Source organism: Kogia breviceps, chromosome 4, assembly GCF_026419965.1.
Source record: "Kogia breviceps isolate mKogBre1 chromosome 4, mKogBre1 haplotype 1, whole genome shotgun sequence".
In the NCBI taxonomy this organism is placed as follows: Eukaryota; Metazoa; Chordata; class Mammalia; order Artiodactyla; family Physeteridae; genus Kogia; species Kogia breviceps.
Window position 1 is genome coordinate 169,018,237 of NC_081313.1, and position 23,016 is coordinate 169,041,252.

The 23,016-nt window shown below is 50.5% G+C and overlaps 1 protein-coding gene across 4 annotated transcripts; it reads left to right on the forward strand.

Annotated features, from left to right (window-relative positions):
* The first annotated feature begins 467 nt into the window (after positions 1–467).
* On the forward strand, positions 468–22,501 carry TPM4 (tropomyosin 4). 4 transcript variants are annotated; one of them, XM_059063121.2, is made up of 9 exons: positions 468–946; positions 6,123–6,248; positions 10,477–10,610; positions 13,216–13,333; positions 13,901–13,971; positions 14,879–14,954; positions 16,747–16,809; positions 16,896–16,965; positions 21,061–22,501. In XM_059063121.2, the coding sequence occupies exons 1-9, from the start codon at positions 833–835 to the stop codon at positions 21,141–21,143; spliced, it is 855 nt and encodes a 284-aa protein (XP_058919104.1). In that variant the 5' UTR covers positions 468–832; the 3' UTR covers positions 21,144–22,501. The 4 variants fall into 4 exon arrangements, with proteins under 4 accessions (XP_058919104.1, XP_066888471.1, XP_058919105.1 ...); XM_067032370.1 differs by lacking the exon at positions 21,061–22,501 and adding an exon at positions 17,971–18,244 and having other exon boundaries at positions 765–946; XM_059063122.2 differs by lacking the exons at positions 468–946; positions 6,123–6,248 and adding an exon at positions 6,412–6,782.
* The last annotated feature ends 515 nt before the right edge of the window (positions 22,502–23,016 follow it).

Genomic DNA, 23,016 nt, shown 5'->3' on the forward strand with positions numbered 1-23,016 from the left:
AGAAAGTCTGAGAGAAAAAGACCATAAGAGACGGGGAGACACAGAGAGAGAAATGGAGACAGACACGAAGAGACAGAGAGATGGAGAGAGACACAGAAACAAAAAAGAGATGGAGAGAGACACAGAGACAAAAGAGATGGAGAGAGACACAGAGACAACAGAGATGAGAGAGACACAGAGACAAAAAAGAGATAGAGAGAGACACAGAGACAAAAGAGGTGGAGAGAGACAGACAGTCACTGAAAGAGAGACAGAGGGAGATGATGAGACAGAGACTGGTCAGACAGGTGGGAGTAATCCAGGGAGTCCCCCAGGGGTGGTAGCAGATGAGATGGGGTCCTGACCCCCCAATACCCGGAGGGACCCAGAGGGGAGAAGAAGGGAGGACAGGAGCCCCATCACCCCACCACACGCCTACCCTGCACCCACCCACAAGCCCTCTTCAGCCCGCCCAACCACAGATGGGGAAACAGACCAGCCAGCAGGCCGCCCTCATCCTCCTGGGCCAGGAGCTGTGCCCGCTCACACACGCGGGACCTGTGTCACCAGGTTAAAAACGGAAACGGGTCGGGCCTTTTTTTTTTTTTTCCTTTGAGAAAATCCTAGACCCAAATAAGGCGAGGGCTGTGCGGAGGCCGGTGAGCTGGCCAAGTCTTCCTGAGCAAGCAAGCAAGTGGCGGCTGGCCCAGCCAGCCTGAGCTTGGGCCTCCTCCAAGACTCGCCCCGCAGCAGGGCGGCGCACCCCGGGGAGCCTATAAGGGCCTCTCTACCACCCTCACCGCTCACTCGATCCCGAAGCCCTTCCTGCGCCTACGCCCCCCACTGCCCAGCCATGGAGGCCATCAAGAAGAAGATGCAGATACTGAAGCTGGACAAGGAGAATGCCATCGACCGGGCCGAGCAGGCGGAGTCAGATAAGAAAGCTGCTGAGGAGAAGTGCAAGCAGGTGACGGACGTGCCTCTGCTGGGCTGCACCGGGCAGCCCAGCACCCTCTCTGAGCTGGCGAGCTTCTGGGGCCGACAGTGGCGGTCTGGGAAATCTTGGTACTCGGGGGTTGGGGGAGAGACAGGGGGTGATGCTCCGGCTGAGAAAGAGTGATGCTTCGTCTTCCCTGGAGGGGTCCCTGGGCTGGGAGAGAGGGGGCCAGCTGGACCCACTCCCAGCAAAGCCAGTGGGAGCAAAGCGAATGAGAGAGAGAGACTAAGAAAGCGTGTGAGAAAGAGAGGGGTGTTTGTGTGGGCTGGATGTGTGTGCAAATGTGAGGGTGTGCGGATGTGTGTTGGGGTGAAGGCATCAGTGTTGGGGGGTATCCTAGACGGGGTGGTTTGGGGATGCTGTGTGTGTGAAAGGTATTTGTGTGTGTCTGAGTATTTGTGTTGTCCACATGTGTTGCGTGTGTGTGTTTCAGCTCTCCGGAGGGGTGAAGGTGATTAACGATGCGTGTGCAGAGGGAAGCCTGCCCGTGCAATTGTTGGAAAGTGGGTGTGGAAGAGTACGGCTACGTCTGTGAGTCTGCGTGTGTAGATGGTGGCATCAGCAGGGGTTTGGGTGTATGCGGGAGAGGCTAGCTGTGTGTGTGCTTGTGCAAAAGTTGACATGACATTAATGGAATGTGCAGGTGTCAGGGTGAATGTGTGTGTGTGTGTGTGTGTGTTAAGGTGACTGTGTGTTTGAGCTGGCGTGCGTGCGTGTGTCAGGGTACGTGCGTGCCTGTTGGGGTATCTTTGTGAGTGTGGGTGACCCGGTGCCCGTGTCAGGGCACACTCAGGTGTGACTGTGCGTGACAGCCCACGGAGAGTGGCCAAGTGTGGGTACACGGTGGGCCCGGCTGTGACCAGCTACAGGCGCAGCGGAGTGAGGGGCTGGGGGCTGGGTTGGGTAGAGATTTGAGGGTGAACCTGAGAATCTCAGTGTGTCTCTGTGTATCTGGGGATCCCTTGCTGTGAGCCTGGCAGGGTAAGGCAGGGGTACCTGTGGAAGGCAGAGGCCCCGGACCCAGAGCTTTGGGGACAAGGTTCCCAGGAGGCCCAGGCAACCGGGACACATCAGAGAGCTAATGGAAGTGTCCTGGGCTGGGCAGTCCCAAGGCCGTGGCTTGGGACAGAGCAGAAGTCAGTTGTCTGTGTCTGGGTGGCCAGAGCCCCCAGTGAGAGGAGAGAAGGGGGTCCATAGTGCCCTGCCCCACACGGCTCATCTGCACCCTTGGGGTCAACTGCCAAGCCCTCAGCAGCATCAGGGTCACGAATAAGCCCCAGGAGGCGCTTAGGATGGTGCCCCAAGTGCCCAACCCTGCCCATCCCAGGCGTCAGGCCAGCTCAGCAGGTAAAAGTGCAGGCTCTGAGCTCAGGCTGGCCTTGTTCATAGCTTAGTCACTGAGCACGCTGGAGCAAGCACCCTCACCTCTCTGTGCCTCGGTGGCTACATGTGTGAAATGGGGAAGTGAAAGTGGTGCCTCCCTCACCACCCTGGGAGGACGAGGGGTGACTAGGCAGGTGGAGCCCTTGGCCTGGTACCCGGCACAGTGTAAGCGCTAAATAAACTCAGGCTTCTTTCCTGCCCTGCCCTACCTCCCCTTTGGGCCTCCCCATCCCCCAGTGTCCCGGGGCTGCCCTAGGCGCCTGTGACACATCCTCACAGGACAGCCCCACCCCAGTTCTCCCTGCCACAAACTCTCCTCCTCCCTCCCTGGCAAACACAAACACCCATCCTGGGCTGGCCCTGAGCTGCCGGCTTCCATCCATCATTTAGCCCTTATCAAGAGGGGCTTAGCTAGGAATTAAGAAAAAAAGCAATTTTATGGCTCTAATTTGCACCAAGGTGTGAGTGACTGATAAAGCACACTCTACCAAGGCGCACACAAGTTCAAAAGGGAAGGCTCCTCGAAGTGTCCAGCCAGCTGCATGGCCAAGGAGGCAGGGGGACAGGTTCTCTGGTCTCCAGCTGGATTTTCATTCTGTTCTTTTTTTTCCCACAAAGCTGCCCACTGGGGTGGACGTGTGCTCAAATCCAGGCCAGATCATCTTCTAGCTCTGTAACTCAGGGCACATTGCTGCCCCTCTCTGAGCCCTCAGTGTTCTTATCTGAGAAATGGGGGCAAACAATGCCTTCTGATGGCAGGGCACCCAAGATTCCAGAGGTCCGAAGCAGAAGGCTGAGCCCCACAGAGCAATTGGCCAGTTCTGCCTGGGACAAAGGCAGGAGGTCGTGAAAGACTCAACTTATCTGGACTGCCTTATGCTTCAGGAGGCCAGAGAGCATGGGTCTTAGGCCAGCCTGACCCTCAGGGAACCTGCAGCAAAGTCCCAATTCCAAGCCCTCTCTCTCCAGTATGGGAATGGGACGAGGAGGCCCAGCCTGCCCACTTCCTGCCCGCTCCCCTCCCAGGGCAGTGACATCCGCCCCAATTGGCCTTTGACTCCACATCCTGCCTCAGCCCTGCCCAAAGGCCCCATTTGCAGGGATGATGGTACGCAGCCCATGACCCTCCTGGCCAAAGTTTTACGGGCAGGGAAATCGGGTTCCCAAGAAGGAAGCGACTTGCGGGAGACCTTGCAGACTCAGTGCAAGGCTCAGCCCCCCGGCAAGGCATCACGCACCCGTACACACTTTGTGTGTGGAGTTCGGACAGAGGGAAAGGAACCCGATCTGTGTCAATTTTATTTATTTTTCAGACCCAGCTCCAACCACTAAGGGGTTTGCAGTTGTGTCATTGATTCATCCTGCAAACTCCCCCCGGGGTTCTGTGGTGAACATCAGGCCCAGTCCCATACTGGGTGATGCTGGAGCCCAGAGTGACCTCAGCCCCAGGTCTGTCTCGCAAGGAGCCCCAGGCTGGGGGAGACAGAGCCAAACGTGGAGGGACACCCCCTGCCTCAGGGGTCAGGTTTGGGCTAGAGGGTGGGACAGGGACTGGGGGCCCAGGGCAGCAGTGCAGGCCACCCAGCGGAGGGGGCTGTGGGGGCAGGGTCAGTGGGAGGAGGGCGTGATGGGCAGTGAGCACAGTATAGCCTACCCGTCAAGCAAATCAGTTTTGTGGGTTTTGTTTGTTTGGGTTTTGTGTGTGTGTGTGTGTGTGGTATACGGGCCTCTCACTGCTGTGGCCTCTCCCGTTGCGGAGCACAGGCTCCGGACGTGCAGGCTCAGCCGCTCCACGGCATGTGGGATCTTCCCGGACCGGGGCACGAACCCGTGTCCCCTGCATCGGCAGGCGGACTCTCAACCACTGCGCCACCAGGGAAGCCCCAAATCAGTTTTGGAATCAGTCTGACAAGGGTTCCAGTGCCCCATCCGTATGGCGTTGGGCAGGTCCCTTTCTTGTTTAGGGACTCAGTTTACCCTTCTGTGACACGAGGCTTCAGTGGGACGGTATGTGTAATGTGCCTGGCACATCCTAACTGCTTCATAGGCCTCTGCCTACCTTATCACAGTGCCCACTCCTTGTTGTCCAAACATTGCCAGAAAAAGTCATCAAAAACAATCTTGACACCCAAATGAGCCCAGTGCTGCAGAACCTGCCCTCACTTTTGCATGTTAAGAGAGCATTGTGCCTGGCACACAGTTGGCACCTAGGAACTGCTGTACCACACAGATCTGGAAGGAAGTCAGGTGGACGCTGGCTCAGGCTGACCTGTCTTTAAGGAAATTGGCTCATTTTCTCAGTGAAAGTGGAAGTTCAAAAGCAGCTGCCAGGGAGCTCAGAGACCACCACGTCAAGGCTTCCATTTTGCAGATGAGGAGACTGAGGCCAGAAAAGGGGACGGGGTCATACAGCTGGGATTTGGAGTCAGGCTTCCGGGCTCCTTGCCTAGAGGTCAAGTCAGGGTTGGTGGACCTTGTCTTAGGCCGGAGCTGCAGCCACCCTCCTCCTCTGATCCCCTACCCTCTTTTCCATTCCCCAGCTCAGCGGTAGGACACTCAGTAGCCCTGGAAATGGGAGGCTGGGTGGGAGGTTGGGATAGCAGCCCTTTTAAGAATTTGCACACACGCACGCACACACAGAACCTGGCACATTTTGCACACTGTCTCAGGAGTGAACATGAGCAAGTCAGGGAGGGATGCAGAAAAGCAGGCCTGTTATGAGGCCCTGTTCAGATGTGGGTTCAAATCCTGTTCTGTGCGATCCATGGAAAGTCACTCCACCTCTCTGGGCTTCCTGCTGTGAGGAGGAAGCAGGAGGAGGATGCAGGGCCCATGGGGGCTGCCTGCCCACCTTGGGAGCATGAACAGGACCAGGGGTCAAACCACCTGACACATAAAGTCAAATCAAAGCCTGATCTGGACTGACCTCCCCAGCCCAGAGTTACTGCAGGGGAGGGAGGCGCACAGACGGAGGGAGGGAGGGTGACAGAGAAAGCTTTCTGAGCTGACCCTTGACTGGTGTGGTGGGAGGTGATGGAGAGGTGAAGGGGTCTGTGGCTTGTATCCCATAGACCTGACCTTCTCAAACTGGGGGTGTCAGGAGGGTGGCAAGACTCTTGGGATAAACAAAAGAGGACTGAAAATGTGGGGAATGCAGGCGACACTTTTATTAAGACAAACACAAGCCAGATTGCAAGAATTTAAAAGATTTAACCTGAGCCTTCCAAGAAAGTGATCTTTAAGGAGTAGCTCTCTTCTAGTAAGCCCCCAAAGTCCAGGAGTGGGGGGCGGGGGCGGGGATTGAGCCTGTCAGCCCTTCAGGGTATTTTGTGAGAACCACTCTCTTGGGCAATAGGGAACCATGGCAGGTTCTAGACAGAAGGAGGGTAAACGTACTTAGGAAGATCCTCTGGCTGCCAGTGTTGGGAAGGCTGAGGGTAGGGGGATGGTCCAGGCCCAGAGTATGAGACTCCCCTGAGGAGGCTGCAAAGCTGAACGCGTGTTTGTAGGAAACGTGTCGGGACTTGTTTCCCAAAAGCTGTGATCCATCCTGCAAGAGTATTGGGGGACTCCAAAAAAGATAAGCACAGCTGGTCCCGATAAGGAAAGGACGTGAAAGTCATATTAACAGGTATGAGTGGTGCGTAACATTGTTATCCCTGTTTTATAGATAAGGAAACCTGGACTCCTATGAATGCGGGGGACGCCCCTGCGCCTCGGGGACGTGGCCCCCAGGCTGATGCGTCCCCCTATCTGTCCCCAGGTAGAGGAGGAGCTGACGCACCTCCAGAAGAAGCTGAAGGGGACGGAGGATGAGCTGGACAAATACTCCGAGGACCTGAAGGACGCGCAGGAGAAGCTGGAGCTGACGGAGAAGAAAGCCTCCGACGTACGTGCCCAGTAATGGGGGCGCCCGCGGCAGGGCCGGACGGGAGCCCCGGGGTCGGGCGGGCGGGAAGCGCTGGAGGAAGAGGAGGAGGAGGAAGAGGAAGAGGAGAAGGCGGTGCCTCCCGGCGCTTTCTCCAAATAAGTCCCGAAAGGGGGCACTTTCCAGCAGCTGCGGCCAGCGGTGCCGACGTCAGGCCCTCCCCCAGCGGTGCTGACGTCGGCTGCCCGGCCGGGTGACCTCATCGCCCCGACAGCGGCCGGGCCGGGGGCGGGGAGAGGCGGGGGCGGCCCTGGCGCAGGCAAAGGCTCTGGGGCCGGGGCGCGGCTGCTGCAGCTCTCGCCGGAGCCGAGCTGAGACGAGCGCCCGCCGCTGCCCGCCGCCCGCTGCGTGCGCCTCCGCGCCATGGCTGGCCTCAACTCCCTGGAGGCGGTGAAACGCAAGATCCAGGCCCTGCAGCAGCAGGCGGATGAGGCGGAGGACCGCGCGCAGGGCCTGCAGCGGGAGCTGGACGGCGAGCGCGAGCGGCGAGAGAAAGTGAGAGCCCGCGCGCCGGGTCCTGCACCCCCGGCCCCGGCGCGCCCTCCTTTCTTCCCTTATCCCTGCCCGCCCGCCGCTGTCGCCCCCCATGATCGACCCCATTATCCCACCTTTGCACCCTCGGGCCCCGGCGCTCCCGATCGCGGACCCGCAACCTGGGACCCTCTGCTGAGACCCATTCCTCCATCGCCATCCTCCTTGCCTGGCCTGGGACGGGGGAGGGGGCGCCGCATCCGGGTCGGGCGGGGCCGGCCGAGCGGGAAATGGGGGGATGGGGCGGAGGTGGGGGGTGTACGCGATCCTGGAGTGGGGAGAGGGGGGTAGGGGGCACCCTGCCGCCTTCCGACTCGCCGCTGGCGCCGGGGTCCGGGCGAGGGAGGGCGGGGAGCTGCTACTCCGCTTAGGAGCGGGAAGTGAGAGTGAAAACGTTGAGCTTCCATTGTCTGTGGTCGGACAGGCCGCAACCGGGAGTGGAGCTGGGGGCGTCGCACTTTCTCGCCTCTTCCGAGGCTTCCCGGTTCCTGTCGAACTTTCCCAGATGTTCCCAGGGGCGCGGCGGCGACGTGTCTGCTCCAGACGGGGGGCGGAAGTTCAGTCCCGAGCCGCCGGCCTTTCCCTCCCCAGCTGGTCCCTGCGAGAACGCGGGCCGCGGAACCCGCTTTCCTCTAGAAGACCCTTGGAATGTTAGCACGGGGCCCCCGACCCAAGATCGTTTTGTGTGCGGCCGCTGCAAGTTGAGGCAGATAAGAGGGCTGAATGAGGAGGGGGCCTCACCGCCCTCTCTCCGTCCCCTGACTGCCCCTTGGCACGGGACAGGTGGTGGCCACCAGTGGGGCTGGAGAGAGATCGGTATTCCTACCCCATCTCATACCACTTGGTGTACTTAACTGCTAGGAGTGTGTCTCCATCTACAAAGTAGGGACGACAATAATGCTGACCCCAAGGATAGTTGGGAGGGTCTCAGGAGTACGAGCTCTATTCCTGGACTTTTTTCTCCCCTCGTTCTACCCCTAGAGGAGCTCACAGCCTGGTGGGGGGGCTAGGGGAGTCAGACAAATAAGGCTGATTGACATTGCGGGCGGGTTGTGTCTGCGTTCTGTTATGGGAGCATGACAGAGGCAGACGACCAGTGGGGTAGGCTTCAAAATGGAGGTTGAGCAGTCTTATAGAATAAATAAGAGTTTTCTGGGACAAGAGACTGTGCAAAGACTCAGAGGAAAGAACGTTGGGGGAGAGGGTGGAAGCCCAGGGTCCCTGAAAGCTGGAGTGCTGGGACTCAGGGTGGGGACCCCAAAAGTGGAAAAAGTGCCCAACCAGATGGAACTGCCATGTGTACTGACAGGTCTGGGGAAGAGCCCCACAGACTGTTTCCCCGCTGGCCAGAGTCAAAGCGTTTAATCCTGTAAGGGCTGCTCTGGCGTGAAGAGGCCTCAGAAACCTGGTGTAAGCCTCCAACAGTAGCCAGTTTGGCCTCTTTCGCACACGTAACCGGCATAACCCTCCCTCTGATCTCATCCCAAGTCATCTCTGGAGGACAATTACTTCTGCTTAAAGACGGCCCTCAGCTGTGAGCCAAGACTTAGGAGTGGGACAGTCCAGTATGGGAGGAGAGATGTTTTGGGAAAGTTTCGAACTTCTTAAAAAGTTCACTTTTCAAAGCATGCTTCTCTTGATCAGGAAAGGGGAAAAGCCATAAGAAGGTGCCTGGGCAAAAGGAATTGAGCCCAGGGAGTGGGGGGGCACATTTTTCAGTCTCTTGTAGAGAAAGCCAAGAGCCGGCGTGTGGCAGACTTCTGGGTCTGCCTCCCAACAGCTGGTTTCGTTTAGATTTTTGTGTGATTAACCGACATCTTCCTGTTCCTTTGCCACATGTATCTAGCAAGCCTCTTTTACCTTATAAGGGAAATCCTTTGTAGCATGTAGAAGCTTTGATTGCAGGAAGGGGTGGAACCGAAAATGACTAGCAGTGACTAGCAGTTTTTCAAAAATACATATGTATGTATGTATGTACATATGTGAATGTATCTCAGAACTGTTTCGATTCCACATAGTTGAAAGTGTGCCAAAAGCTTGGTTGTCAGGATTCAGAAGCCCCCACGTAAAGAGGCGCTCTTTTTTTTTTTTTAAGACTACTCATGAATCAAGCACCTCTGCATGATCTAAAACATCAGTTCCTTGACTACTAATGGGTATGAGGTTTCTTTTGGGGGTGACAAAACGTGTGGAATTAGATAGTGGTGTTGGTTGCACAATTTGGTGAGTGTACTAAAAAACGTGGGGTTGGGGGGAAGTCAATTCCTGCCCCAGTTGCTGAAGGAGTTAAAATTCATATAATTTAAAAAGAATAAAAAGCACCCACTCATTGGAAGAAGTGGGTGACATTTCTTAAAATAGTTCATCAGTGGTTTAAATGGGTTCCCCAAACTGATGTTTCAGAGGAAACTGCGATCAAAACCACCTGTGGGAGCTTCTCCCTGTGCTGCTGGAGCTAAGAAAAGTTTCCTGACTCTGTGCTTTTCAGCAACTCTGGCCTTATTCTATTACTCTACTGAGTTTTACAGCCTTCCCCAATCCGGAGATTCTTTATTTGTCTTGTTATGAAAAAGCCAGGGTAGCTTTGTATTTCTCCCGTCGGTTGAGCTCCATCTCACCAATTCTCAATATTCCTAAGTGTGTGGCCTCGAAGCCCCCGCAGGACTCAGAGCACAGGTCCGGCAAGGGAAGAACCCTGGGCTGGGGCTCAAGAAGCCGTTCCCTACCAGCTCTGTGACACTGAACCAAACCACTTCACCTCACTGGATGTCTCAATTTCCCCAGCTGTAAAATGGGTGAGATACGTGAGGATTAAATGAGGTGAAACCATGGCAGTAAGAGCTGCACTTTGTGGGACTTCCCAGATGCCAGGTGCAATGCCATACCCTTCCTTTACAGTCCCCACAGAGGTGTGAAGCAAGCAGGCCCTGGGAGAGGGAGGCTCAGAGCAAGCCGTGAAACGACCTGCCCAGTGCCACGTGGCTATAAACTGGCAGAGCAGGGGTTCTGACCCAGCACATTGTGATCCTGGAGTTCTTGCTTTTATGCCACCATATCACGTTCCTTGTAGGTGAAAACACCTTGAAGAGCCACTAACAACATTCTGACATCTCTCCTATGCCTGTAACCAAGTTTTCTTTCCTTTCCTTTCCTGTATCTTTTTGTCCCAACATCTCTCAGCCAGCCTTGGTTAAGGATGGCTCTCCAACGGGTCTGCCCCCAGCCTCCCTCCCAACTGTATGGCCAACATGTAACGGAGGCGTCCAGATTCTGGCATTTGTCTTGCCATTCGGGCGGCTGGGAGCAGACCTTATATGACGGTGAGCCGGTCACTGGTGGGCTTGCTCTCTAGAAATAGCATGGAGGGGCCAGCACCGTCCTCTTGGAACATACAGCTTACTTATCTCTCTCTCCTGTATTGACTTGACAGACTGTCCTTTCGTGGTGGCTGTTTGCTGACATTTGGGGGAAAGATCATACGGAAAACTCACATTCTCCAGATGAGACAGAGTGTGAATTCCTTACCACCTGGATTCCTGGGTGGGCTTCGGCAGGGGAAGCGGGTTAGCTGGGGGAAAGGGCACTGTGTGAGTGGAGGACTCCTGCTGCTAGCTGACCTGTTTCCTTCTTAACCTGGCTGCACCTCTGACCTCCCTAGGCTGAAGGCGATGTGGCAGCTCTCAATCGACGCATCCAGCTCGTCGAGGAGGAGTTGGACAGGGCTCAGGAACGACTGGCCACAGCCCTGCAGAAGCTGGAGGAGGCAGAAAAGGCTGCAGATGAGAGTGAGAGGTAAGGACGCCTTGAACCCAGTGGCATTAGCGTTTGCTTCCGGGAAACGGGGATCGTGTTGTAGAGCGGACCTCCCAGAGCTGAGGTGAGAGTAAATGAGATCACACAGACATGCACGTGTGCACACACGTACAAATGCGTATGGTTTGTACGTAGGTGCAACGCCTTGTAAACCATCATGCTGTATGTAGAGGCATTTGATGTGGTGGTTCCAAAGGAAAACTAACAACAGACAGAAGAAGGCAAAAAATGGGCACATATAAGATTGCAACTGCAACTGTCATTGGCAATCAGTTCGCAGAGTGCTGCTTCTCACATTCTCCCTGAAAGTCCCTGTGCATCTCGTCAACAGTGTTCTCAAGACATCAGTTTCCAGGGTGTTGTGAGAAGGCAGGGGATGAAAATTTGGAATGGGCCATCTACATAGATGATCGTTAGCAGTGCTTCAGGCTTTGGGCTACTGGACAGCTGTATGTCAGGGACATGCACAAACCAGTCCCATTAATATATTTGCCACTGACAGAGCTACACTGCCTCCAGAAGGGTACTGTGTCCTCCACAGTGGGCAAGTTCTCTGGCACGCCTTGGCGCAGGCTCTGGAGGACTGAGGGCAGATTGTGTAACTCACAGAAGCAGCTGTCTCTGTGTGGTGGTAAATGGGCTCCTTGTGTGGTCATGGTGTGGGCTGGCCCATTGGTCCTCGTGTATCTGCCACATCATCACAACAGAATTCTCACCGGACCCATCCACCATACTTTTCTGGTATATACTCCTCCCAAGGGTTCATTCCTGATTGTACTATTGTGGCCATACACTGGAGATGCAGAACCAACTGGGGAATCTTGGAGATTGACTTTTTGAGTTGCCCAAGTGGTAAATTTCTTCCCATGCGGTGGAATAGTCCTACCCAGGGCACAGATCCCAGTGCAGGCACAGATATCTGCTTCAGCCACTTAATAGAGGGAGAGGGTGGCAGCTCAGGACAGTTACAAGGAAGTGTGAAGGGTCCAGTCACAAGTTGCTCATGGCTGCGCCTGGGGCCTAGATTAGCTGCTACCCTTGTTCACAGTCAGACCAGCCTGGCCAGATGTCTCACTTCTGTGACCTCCCCAAGGCAAACCAAGAGAGCCTAGGAAGGCCCCTCACTTATTGGTATCACGTTACCAGAGGCCTTTGATGGCACCCCTATTAGAGACTGCTGTTTAGGTAGAAAGAATTTTATACTTGGGAGATGGAGAATCTAGATTTAAGTCCTTCCAAAAAGCCACTGCCGTTTACTATGTGGCCTTGGACAAGTCACTTTGATCTCTCCACTACTACAGAGGGTTTTCCAAGCTTGATGATCTTGAGGACTGGTACAGGCGTGGAGAGTGTTTTGATAGTCAGCTGAGAATGGTAGTCAAAGTCCGAATGAAAGTATTTATTAGAAGTATATGGTGGGGGTTGGGGTGGTGTGATGAATTGGGAGATTGGGATTGACATATGTACACTAATATGTATTAAATGGATAAGCAATAAGAACCTGCTGTATAAAAAAATTAAATGATTCAAAAATTTTTTTAAAAAAAGAAAGAAGTATATGGTCCTCTGCTGTGGGCAGGCGCAACACACATCAATACATTATCCTGCACTGGCCCCTTCTTTGGAAGTATCTGATCTTACCTTGTCTATCCCAAGCAGTGCAGGCTAGAGTGAGCCCCATTTCATGGTCAAAAGTTGTAGACTTCCAGCCGTTCCCAGGACGCTGTCCTTTCCAAAGTGGACTTCAGCTCAGTATCCACTTCAGTTCAGGCCTTCCTCACCCATCACTTTATGGGTACCTGCCTCTTACCTGGTCTTCCCACTGCAGCCCATCCATCATTCTGCTTTCCACCCACTCCTGCTTTTGAAACCCTCCTGTGGTTCCATGTCCCCTTGGCATAAAACACTTAGTGTGTCATCCAAGCAGCCTATGGTCCAGCCACCCTGACCTCCCTGCCATATTCTTTCATTCCTCTGGGGCTTTCCTGTACAGCTCTGTCTCACTGAAGAATACCTTTCCCCTCCTTGTTCATTTGTGGACTCTTCTGGGAAGTACCTTGTCTCTCTCTCTCTCTCTCTCTCTCTCTCTCTCACACACACACACACACACACACGCCTTCACTGCAGCAGAATTCATCATTCCAACAGCCAAGCTGGGCCCAGACCTCCGATCACATCGTGGTAATTGCTGGCGTACAAGTCCCCCTTGTTACTAGTTAGTGAGAGACTCTATAGGATGGGAGCATGGACTCTGGAGCCACATCACCAGAGTTTGAATCCCAGCTCTGCCACTTACTGGCTGTGTAACCTTAAGCAAGTTACTCGCTTAACTGAGTCTATGCCTCAGTTTCTTTCTCCGTGAAATGGGGATAATGTACCTACTCTGGGGGCGGGGGTTGTGAAGTTTGAGGCACTCAGTGCCTGGCGTTCGGCAAAGATGAAGTGAATGTAAGCAGCTCTACAATTTCCTGTTTGGAGTGTGGTTCTTGGTGGATGTCAGAGAAACATTTAGATGAGCAGATGCATGGAGGCGTGTGATGAGGCGGTAATGTACGGAAGTAATGACGAGGTTTGCTCCTTGCAGAGGAATGAAGGTGATAGAAAACCGGGCAATGAAAGATGAGGAGAAGATGGAGATTCAGGAGATGCAGCTCAAAGAGGCCAAGCACATTGCTGAGGAGGCTGACCGCAAATACGAGGAGGTGAGTTGGGGTGAGTGGGGCTGGTAGATGGCAGCAGCAGGAAGTGGGGAGGAAATGGATCTGTGATAGGGAGAACCCTGGAGCCGCCTAAAGGAAGTTCTTGGTCAGCTCAGCTGTCCTTCTGTGTCCACATCTGTTTTCCTAAGACAGCCACTTGGCTAGGAAACCATATCTTCCACGATGCCACAAGTCCTGGGAAATTCTGTGACACTCAGACAAGTGGGGACTTAGACTTAACGGGGAAACCAAGTGATCAGATCCCTTTTTCGCCCTGCAGCTTGGTGTTAGGCTAAAATGGGGAACTGTGGTCCCCAGTCGTGGGTCTTCAGACCATGAACGCTCAGTTGCTCCTTCTGCCTGGCCTCATGGTCCCATCTCTTCCTTCACTTCCCAGGGCCTGAGGGAGAGAATTTAGATTTTCTCTGGGACTGTCTGAGTCAGAGCAGCAGCAGAAAGCCCCACGTTGCAGATGGTCTGGGCGTGGCCTTGCTGTCTGCACGGGGGAGGGCATTGAACTAGACGTGGCTCTTAGGGCTCAGTCTTGGTCGATCCTTCCTGTCTCTGCAGGTAGCTCGTAAGTTGGTCATCCTGGAGGGCGAGCTGGAGAGGGCAGAGGAGCGTGCCGAGGTGTCTGAACTGTGAGTGGCAGCGCAAGGCTGAGTAGCGCCCAGCTCAGTTCCGGGGCAGGGGTGGAGCTGGGAGGGAGTCGGTTGTGTTGGGAATGAACACCGACCAGGGCCTCTGAGACTCGTTGCTCAGTACCTCCTCTTTGCCTCCATGGCTGACAAAGGATGATGGGCGACTGTTTGTTCTTATTGCCCTGGGCAGTGCTGCCCACGTGTTGACTCTTCCCACAAAGGTACTGGGAAAGATGAGTGAGACAGGCAGTGGCAGAGAAGCCCAGAAGTCCCATTTTCCCAGAGAGGATCCCTCAGGAGGCTGTGCCTTCTTAAGGGAACACTGAGGGCAGGGTGCCATGTCGGTGTTTAAATGCCTTGTTCTTGATGTCATTGTTTGGTTGGGACACATTCCTGGGGGGAAAGGTGAGAAGCTTGACCAGAATCCCCACAAGCTCCCCACCAGAAAACCAAAAAGCCTCCCCCCTCGGACTTGGGTGAGGAATCCAGCTCCCCAGAGCATTCCTGCTGTGCTGAGAGAGATCTGGTTTCGAAAATCCGCTCCAAGCTTGCTTCCTGGAGTGTCCGGTGTGAACTCTGATTGCTCCCAGCCTCCATCTCGTTCTTAAACACCTTCCAGAGTCAGCCACATCAATCATAGGTTTCACAAGTCCCTGTTGCCTCAGCCTTGGCAGGAACCCAGGAGTGCTTTACAAACCTTCCAAATACTCCTCGGCCTGCCGCGCCTTTTCCTGGCATGATAGGGTTTTGATAAACACACAGCACTGTGTCTCAGAAAAAGCCATTAACATTCCCACCCCCCCAGCATTCCTTCTGGGGGCCCCTGGAAGTGCGATTCCTCCTTCTGAAAACTTCTTTTAGGGGAATTGCCTGATGTAAGACACAAAAATCTCTTGTCTTTGAGCAGAAAATGTGGTGACCTGGAAGAAGAACTCAAGAACGTCACTAACAACCTGAAGTCGCTAGAGGCCGCATCTGAAAAGGTTGGTGGTTGGCTTGAGCTGGAGGGTGATTGGCCGGACTTTCTTCTTTTCTTCCCCCAACGTACGCAGGAGCGTGCTAGGGTTATCAGGGATCTGACCTGTATTTGCTGACAGTAGCTTTGGTGCCCGGCAGCCAGGTTTTTCCCCTACGGAAAGAGGGTCCAGTGGCTAGATTTCCCCCTTTTAAGATGGGGTCTTAGCACCATCTTTTATCTCTGCTTCCCGGAAGGTGGAGATGGAATGAGATTGGGATCTGGTCAGGCTCCTCTTAGGTAGATCTGAGCATCATCATATAAATACAGAGCCTGCAGAGCCTCACTCTCAACTGAATCCCTGGGTTTCTCCAGAAATGCTTCCTAGAAGGTCGAGCGGCAATCAGAGGTGGAATTGGGCTTTTTTAGTTGAAACAGTACCCCGAGCAGTCATTACAGGAGAGAGCATTAGGAGCAACGTACACGCTCTTCCATGGCCTTCTTCCCACCCCCCCGCTAACCCCTGCGGCTGAGTTCTGCGTCCTCATCTCTTCCTCATTCTCCCTCCTCCTACTCCCCTCCAGTTTCATTGAACTTCAGTTTCACAAACATTCCATGTCGGTCACCTTCAATGCTTTGAACCTGCTGTCCACTCAGCCTGGGGTGGCCTTCCCTTTGCTCTCTGCTTGGCAACCCCCTATTCCTCCTTCAGGCCCCTGCATGAGAGGCCCTCCCTGATTGATTGCTCATCTAGGTTGTTTCTCAGCTGTGTAGCCCCACCCACTTCTTTTCCTATCATGATGGTTGATCACATTTATCATAATTAATTGCATGCCTTCCTTACTAGATTATAGGTTTTAAGGACAGGGACTATGTCTTGTTTAGAGCTGTGTCATTAGTCCTAGCATTGTGCCTGGCGTATATCTCATACTAGGATAGGTGGTGAATAAATGCAGACCACATGTTTATGCCAGATGCTGCCCTGGTCACACGGAGAGATGCCACAGTGACGGTATGGCTTCTGCTCTTGAAGATCTCGAAGTCTAGCTGAGTAGAGGGGTTGATAAAGTAAAGTGCTGTGGGGCTTCAACAGAGGGACTTCACAAAGTCGGGAAAGGTGTCACGAGGAGGTGACGTTAGAAAAGACCGTAGAGCGGGATGCTGGCCAGGAGCTCAAATTCCAGAGTCAGGTTCCAGTCATGGCTTGGTCACTTCGTAGCCATGTGACCCTAGACAAATTAGCTAACCTCTCTGTTACTCTTTACTCGTCTGTAAATTGGGATTGATGATATCTAGCAACATAGCAGGCAGTTAATGAAGGTTCACTACTATTCATTTGAGTCGAGCCCTGAAAGACAAACATAATGTCTGACAGATAGAAATGAGGAATGGAACATTCCATGCTGGGGGGCCCAGTCGTAGTCAAGGGCTGGAGACCAGAGAATACTCAGAATAGGGTTAGGAAGTGGCCAGCACCTTGCGGAAGCTGGTGGGAAGTGGGGTTGGAAACATAGGTTAGGCCAGCTGCTGTGGAGGGCCTTGGGTAGCCTATTTCCATTCAGTCATCTGTACCATATTCATCACATGTGTATCCTGAGTTATCAGCTCAGGTCTTGAGATCAATACCATCCCAGAGGGATCTCCCCCAGATTCTCTGAGTTTTGCACACATTTCTTCTGCCTGGGAAGGTGCCTGTCTCCACTTCTTAGGCAGGCTCATAGCTTCAAGCACACACTTTTCTCCGAGGAACAGGGAACATGCATTCTTCTGTGCTTTTTTCCGTTCCTTTTTTAAAAGCAGTGTTTTGGTCTCTCCCACAGTATTCTGAAAAGGAGGATAAATATGAAGAAGAAATTAAACTTCTGTCTGACAAACTGAAAGAGGTGCGTGTGATTTCCACCCAACTAGTTCAGGTTTCTCCTGCAGCTGGTCTTAAAGCAGTCACAGTGACTCCTTTCTTCTGCCCTAGGCTGAGACCCGTGCCGAATTTGCAGAGAGAACAGTTGCAAAACTGGAAAAGACAATTGATGACCTGGAAGGTATGAAATTGCCATATGTTTGCTCTGCCTCCCTCTACACGACACATCCCCAGACAGTTGGGGGGAATCTGGAAAGGCTGATTTGGGCTTTGTCCACTTTAGGATAGCAAAGTGCAGAGTGATGTCACATGTAGAAGTCTGGAGCCCTGGAATGGAACAGTGCAAATCAAATTCAGACTAGGGTCGCCATTTTTCAAGAACTAAAATATTTCTGCTTAATTAGGTCCACATGTGAGTAAAGAGACCCAAATATGGCTGATTCTTTTCAAGTCTTTAGAATTTCCTTTAATTTGCTCATTTCTGACACGCCTTGCATTTTTTAAATGCCTTACATTTTTACAGAAGCTCTCTCCCAGAGAGTGCAAAGCTTATCACAGTATGAGAAAATGGAAATTTAGAGACCGTGGAGACGTGAATTAAGACTCCAGTCTGCGAGTCTGGTGCCCACATATCCCAGAATTTCTTGAAGAGTTCCATCTTTAAAAAAAATTCTGTCCCATGTTCTTCATGAAATAACCCAGAAATTCCAGAATCTTGGGGTTCAAACGAAATCTCCCAAACTGCCTGTCCCACCCAGAAAGGGTACAGAACTCATTCCTCAGACCATGTGTCCCACTGTTTGATTTAGGAAGTGAGGGTTCCATATAAGGGAAAATGCCCCATTCCAAAGTATAGCCTTTGGACTGGATGACATCACTGAAAGTCAGAAATAACCTGGGGTGGGAGAATGGTGGGGAGAAGCTCTAGCCATTTCCAGTCACCACTCTTTAAAGGTTCATTATGGCTAACACCCTGCAGAACTTCACACCACTAAGAAATCACTCCATAGATTTTTTGTTTTCCCTTTTGTGTTACACAGGACACAACGTTCTCCTAGTTCATGCTTTGTTTTCTTTTTTTTTTCTTCCTCTCGTTGCTCATGTGTGACACTCCATTCCGACCCTTGCGTTCTGTACCCTGTACCTCTTCTTCTGAACTCTCTCCCTGGGGACCTCCGCCCTCTAGACGAGCTATATGCTCAGAAGCTCAAGTACAAAGCTATCAGCGAGGAGCTGGACCATGCTCTCAACGACATGACCTCTCTCTAAGAGGCGGCTGGGGTGCTGCCCTCTGTCCTAGCAATACTGAAGTCTGCCTTCTCACTGTGGTGCCTATACTCCTGTGGGCTTCTAGAACCTAGAAGCTCCAGTGTCCTGCCTCCTGGTTTGACCTTTCAAGGCTTCTTCTGCTGTGTCTGTGACTGTGTGACCAAAATAAAGACAGGCAGTCCTCACCTTCACGCCCTCTCATTTTCATTTCTCCACTTGCCGCATTTGAGCCATAGCTATGAAGCCCTTGATCATGACTGCAATCAAAAGTGAGTGGTTCAAATGAAGAGCTCGTTTCAAAAAGAAAATTATGCCCACATGATTCTTTTCTGACAATGTAAAAACAAAAGCCAATTTGGCCTGAGCTCTCAAATGTATTAGCTAACTGTATCTGCATGCCAATAGCAGTTTTTCCTTAAATAGAAATTATGTTGAATGGAGACTCATGCAACCTCTTGAGCAGCTTAATAGTCAGCAGAACTTGCAAAAACCAGCAGGCTTATCGCTAAAAAGAGGCTACCTTTGGATGGGGCTTCATCTGCGGATTCAAATAGCAGCAATGGCATTTTGGTCTCCTTAGTCCTCCTTTTCTCATGTTTTCTCTGTGATATAGTCTGAGAGTGGTGCCTGGGGTTCCCTATGTCTTCATTGTTCACTGAACACCTCTCCAGCTCCCAGTCCTGGGAGGAATTTCACCAGTGAAGCTCACCTCTATACCCTGCCCTTAGAAAACAACTATACAAGGAATTAAAGGGCATCCCATTAACAGGGCAAGGGAATGGAGGCTGCTGGGATGCCAAACAAAGGAAGTGAGGTGATTCTTTCCTGAGTTCCAAACGAAGTTGCCTGAGATGCTAACATCTATCTCCCCTTATACTTGAGTTAACTAGAACCAGGAACCTTGGTTTAGTGAGAGTTCATAATGTTTGCGTGTGGGTGTTAAAAGGTCACACCTATGGTGACCAAAAGCTCATCAGTTTTCCCAAGAGAATCCAAATTTTAAATAGTCTGTCTGGTTCTCCCCTGCACCCCACCACTGCCACCACCTTAAATTGTCCCAGAAACACTGACATTTTGATGTCCAAGCCGTCCTTCCAGACTGCCCCTTGAACCTGAAAATGGCATGAAAAGCTCCAGTTAGATCATTAATTTTTGGTCACTACAGCATGTTATTCCTCATCCAGTGACTTTTTATTTAGGTGGGAACCTCTGTCACAGTTCTTTATATTCAGTCCTCCAAAATACATCTTTCCTCAACTACCCATGCCCTTCCACCTCCAACCTTTCTCTGTACCTAACTGCTGTCCACCCTGAACTTCTGCATAAACCACTCCCCTCACATATTGCTACACATATGCCCCTGGAAAGATTAAACTGTGTAGGGGTAGGTGTTTTTTGTTTGCTCTCTCTGCATATTTGTTCCTGGGATTTTTCCAGACATATGTAGCCTCCACCCTTTGAAATAACTGCAGCCCTGTCTATCCAGTCATTCTGCATAACTCAGCACCTAGGCAGAACTTCATTTAGCAATTAGGGCTATGGAGATCTACCTGTTGACAGCGTGGGGGCCTGTCACATTCTCAAGGGCAATTAACAATTTAGAGGAAAGTTAGTCTCAGACCTAATGACAAAGTAGATGCCAGGGAATCCAAGTGGCAAGGTGTGAAGTGAGGTCGAGATTTGGAGTTGGGAAACCTGGGTTTACATCCCAGCTCTACCATTTTAGCTGTGCAACCCTGAACAAGCTGCTAAGCTTTTTTGCAAAAACAAAAGTGACAGCTTAGTTGTTGAGGATTAAATGAGGTAATGGAGAAAATGGTTCACACATAGTAGGCCCTCAGTTACTTCTGTTAATCCAGACTGGACAGGCCCAAGTAACTGTCCTCTGAGAGAATCCTCCCAGATCATAGTCACTAGATTAGATTTTTTTAAAGTGCCACATCAAATGAAAGGTTCAGTAGTTTTAGTTGAAAGGCTGCCATCTTTTGCAGTCATTTTTATTCTTTCTGAAAATTTCCAAGTTGATCATATCACATTTTATGAGGCATTTTGCTTTCCTCTGGTATTTTAATAAGTCTTGGCCTAGTCCTTATCAGTCATCACTCATTGCAAACCAGTTCTCTCTCATGCTCTGTCATGCACAGCCCTAGATGGCATCTTAGATTTTGGGGGTGTGTTGGTTTTGTTTTTTATTTGTTTCATCAACTCAATTACTTAATAATGTACCTATAGTCTGGCTTAAATTTCAGTCATGTTGCATTTACCTGCAGTTTGACTACACTGCTATGGACACATAGAAACAATAACATAATTATGCCTGGAATTTAAACAGCCATTCCCAGAAGCTCCAAAGGAAAAGATGGGTTACAGGATTATCTTTCCCTACCATAAACTCAAGGATTAATTAACCAGCACTAGGGAGAAAATGTATTAAGTCATCCATATCTTAGACTAAAATCTGTGTAGCATTTCATAAGTTCTGAAGCATTTCTCATTTGTTCCTCATAATAACCCCCAGGCCACGCAATGGTATTATTATCCCCATTTGAGAGATGGGGAAACTGAGACCTAGAAAGGTTAAATGGCTTACTTCATTGGCCCAACTGCGGCTTAAATCCAGGTGTTCTGACTCTAGGATTGCCAGATTTATCATATTAAAATATAGGACACCCAGTTAAATTTGAATATCAGATAGGCAATGAATAAATTTTTAGCATAAGTGTATCTCAAGCAACATTTGGGATACACTTGTGTTAAAAATTTTGTTGTTTATCTGAAATTCAAATTTAACTGAGCACCTGTATTTTATTTTGTAACCCTATCCAGCTCCCAAACTTGCTTGGCATTTAGTGTCTTCTAGTCCACGGTGTTCTGCTATAATTAAAATGCAGAGTACTTTCTCTGCTCTTTCACTATGGCAATGTGGAGTTTAGAAACCTTTTTTTTTTTTTTCCTTTAACAAAGATGCTTATTAATTTATTTTTCCCTCATTCTTAATTCTCACCAGAAAAGCTTGCCCAGGCCAAAGAAGAGAACGTGGGCTTACATCAGACACTGGATCAGACACTAAACGAACTAAACTGTATATAACCAAAACAGAAGAGTTTTGTTCCAAAAGAAACTCCAGAGCTCCGTGTCTTTCTCTTCTCTTGTAAGAAGTTTCTTTTGTTATTGCCTCTTCGCTTTGCTGGAAATGTCAAACAAATTATGAACACATGACCAAATATTTTGTATCAGAGAAGCTTTGAGCACCAGTTAAATCTATTCCTTCCTTTTTTCAAATGGCACCAGCTTTTTCAGCTCTATTTTTATCCTTAAATTGCATTTATTCCTAAGGTAGGCAGGGTATTTCATATTGAGCATACTCTCTTAAGACTGAGGGCATTTGGTTCCTGGGAGAATAGACAACCTCACACTTTGAAAACACAGATTCCGATATCTAGTCATGGGTCAATTTAAAAGGTTGAAGAATATCCACCATCGGTCACATTATAGGAGGCCAGGGACCGTCACATTAAAATGGGTGGGGATTTTCCATCCAGAGCAAAAAAGGGGGGTGGGGGTGGGATTACTATGGGGAGTCATAAACCAGAGAGGTTAACCTAATCAACCCGGCTCTTTTCCACACTCCACCGTGCAGAACAAACATCCTCTGAGCAGTCAGCATGAGAATGCTTGGAAAAGAGTCATACTAATTACCCAGATGTTTTCGGAATAGATCCTTGATATGCTCTTCTATATGCCTCTTTCACTCTAAAGTTGTTCTCTGAGGAGCTGATGTCTTATTCCAATAATGACCCATGCTTATCTGCTCCGATATGAGGCCATCCACTCAGCAGGAATGAATGTTGTAGAATTCAGTCCTATTCAGAGAAGCCGTTATCAAAAACACTGCTAGCATCAATAACTGAGTAAGACTGTTTTTCTATAAACAAATATTGGGCAGAATGGCCCTCTCTGGCAGCAAAGTAAAGATGAAAAAGTAATTGGCCTAACTTCATCTCCTCTATACTCCAGGCACTGGCAAATTGGAGATTTACTTATCTGGAATTTTAATTCCTTCTTCAGGACAAAGTTAATCAAATACCAAGAAACTCCTGATTAAACTGGATGTGGAGTATTTTGTAGACAGGGCTGCACATTTTGTCTTTGTTAGATTTCTGCTTTCTCAGTTACCATCTCAGAGCTGAAACATTCCACATTCCCCAGCAGTGTGGGAGCCAACTCAAGTTTACAATTCTGACTAAAAATCACCCTGCTTCTAGCTTATCCAAATCCTCTGCCCCTCACTCCTATTTATTAAGCATCACACTACCCAGGAGATACACTAGCAAACTGTGCAACTGAATAAAACCCACACTTTTCATTTAGATTCTTGCAACTGTATCATATGTAATAGTATCACTTTTTCTACATTTTGGTCAAATAAATTTTTACATAAACTACAATTTGTGTGAATTTTAGAGTGTGTGGGGACATACACAACATTATGGTTTGACAAATGTAAATGGGATAGAAAGATAACTGTACCAAGAACTCAGAAAATGTTATTTGCTGTCTACCATGACTACCTGATATAAGGATTATGATCTCTATATTACAGGTGACAGCTCTTTGCCTTAGTAATGCAAAGCTACTGTCCCTTGTTATCCCCAATCCTGCCTGAGCCAGACTAAAAGAATGAGGAAGATTTTAATAGACAAAATAGGAGCAGGAAAGATGGTCCCTATCACTTGAGTCAGGAAAGCACAAGGCCTGCCTGGGTAAGGTTTTCTCTGTGTGACACATAAAAAAGAAAGAAGTAGGAAAGCTGGAAGGTAGGAGGGGTCCACATTGATGAGAGCCTGAACTTAATTTGGTCCGGAGTGGAGAGCCACTGATCAATAATCAATAAATAAAAGAAATAAATTAGGAAAACCCACTTGGCATTCATTGTCAGGAAGGACTAGAGTGGGGGTAGACT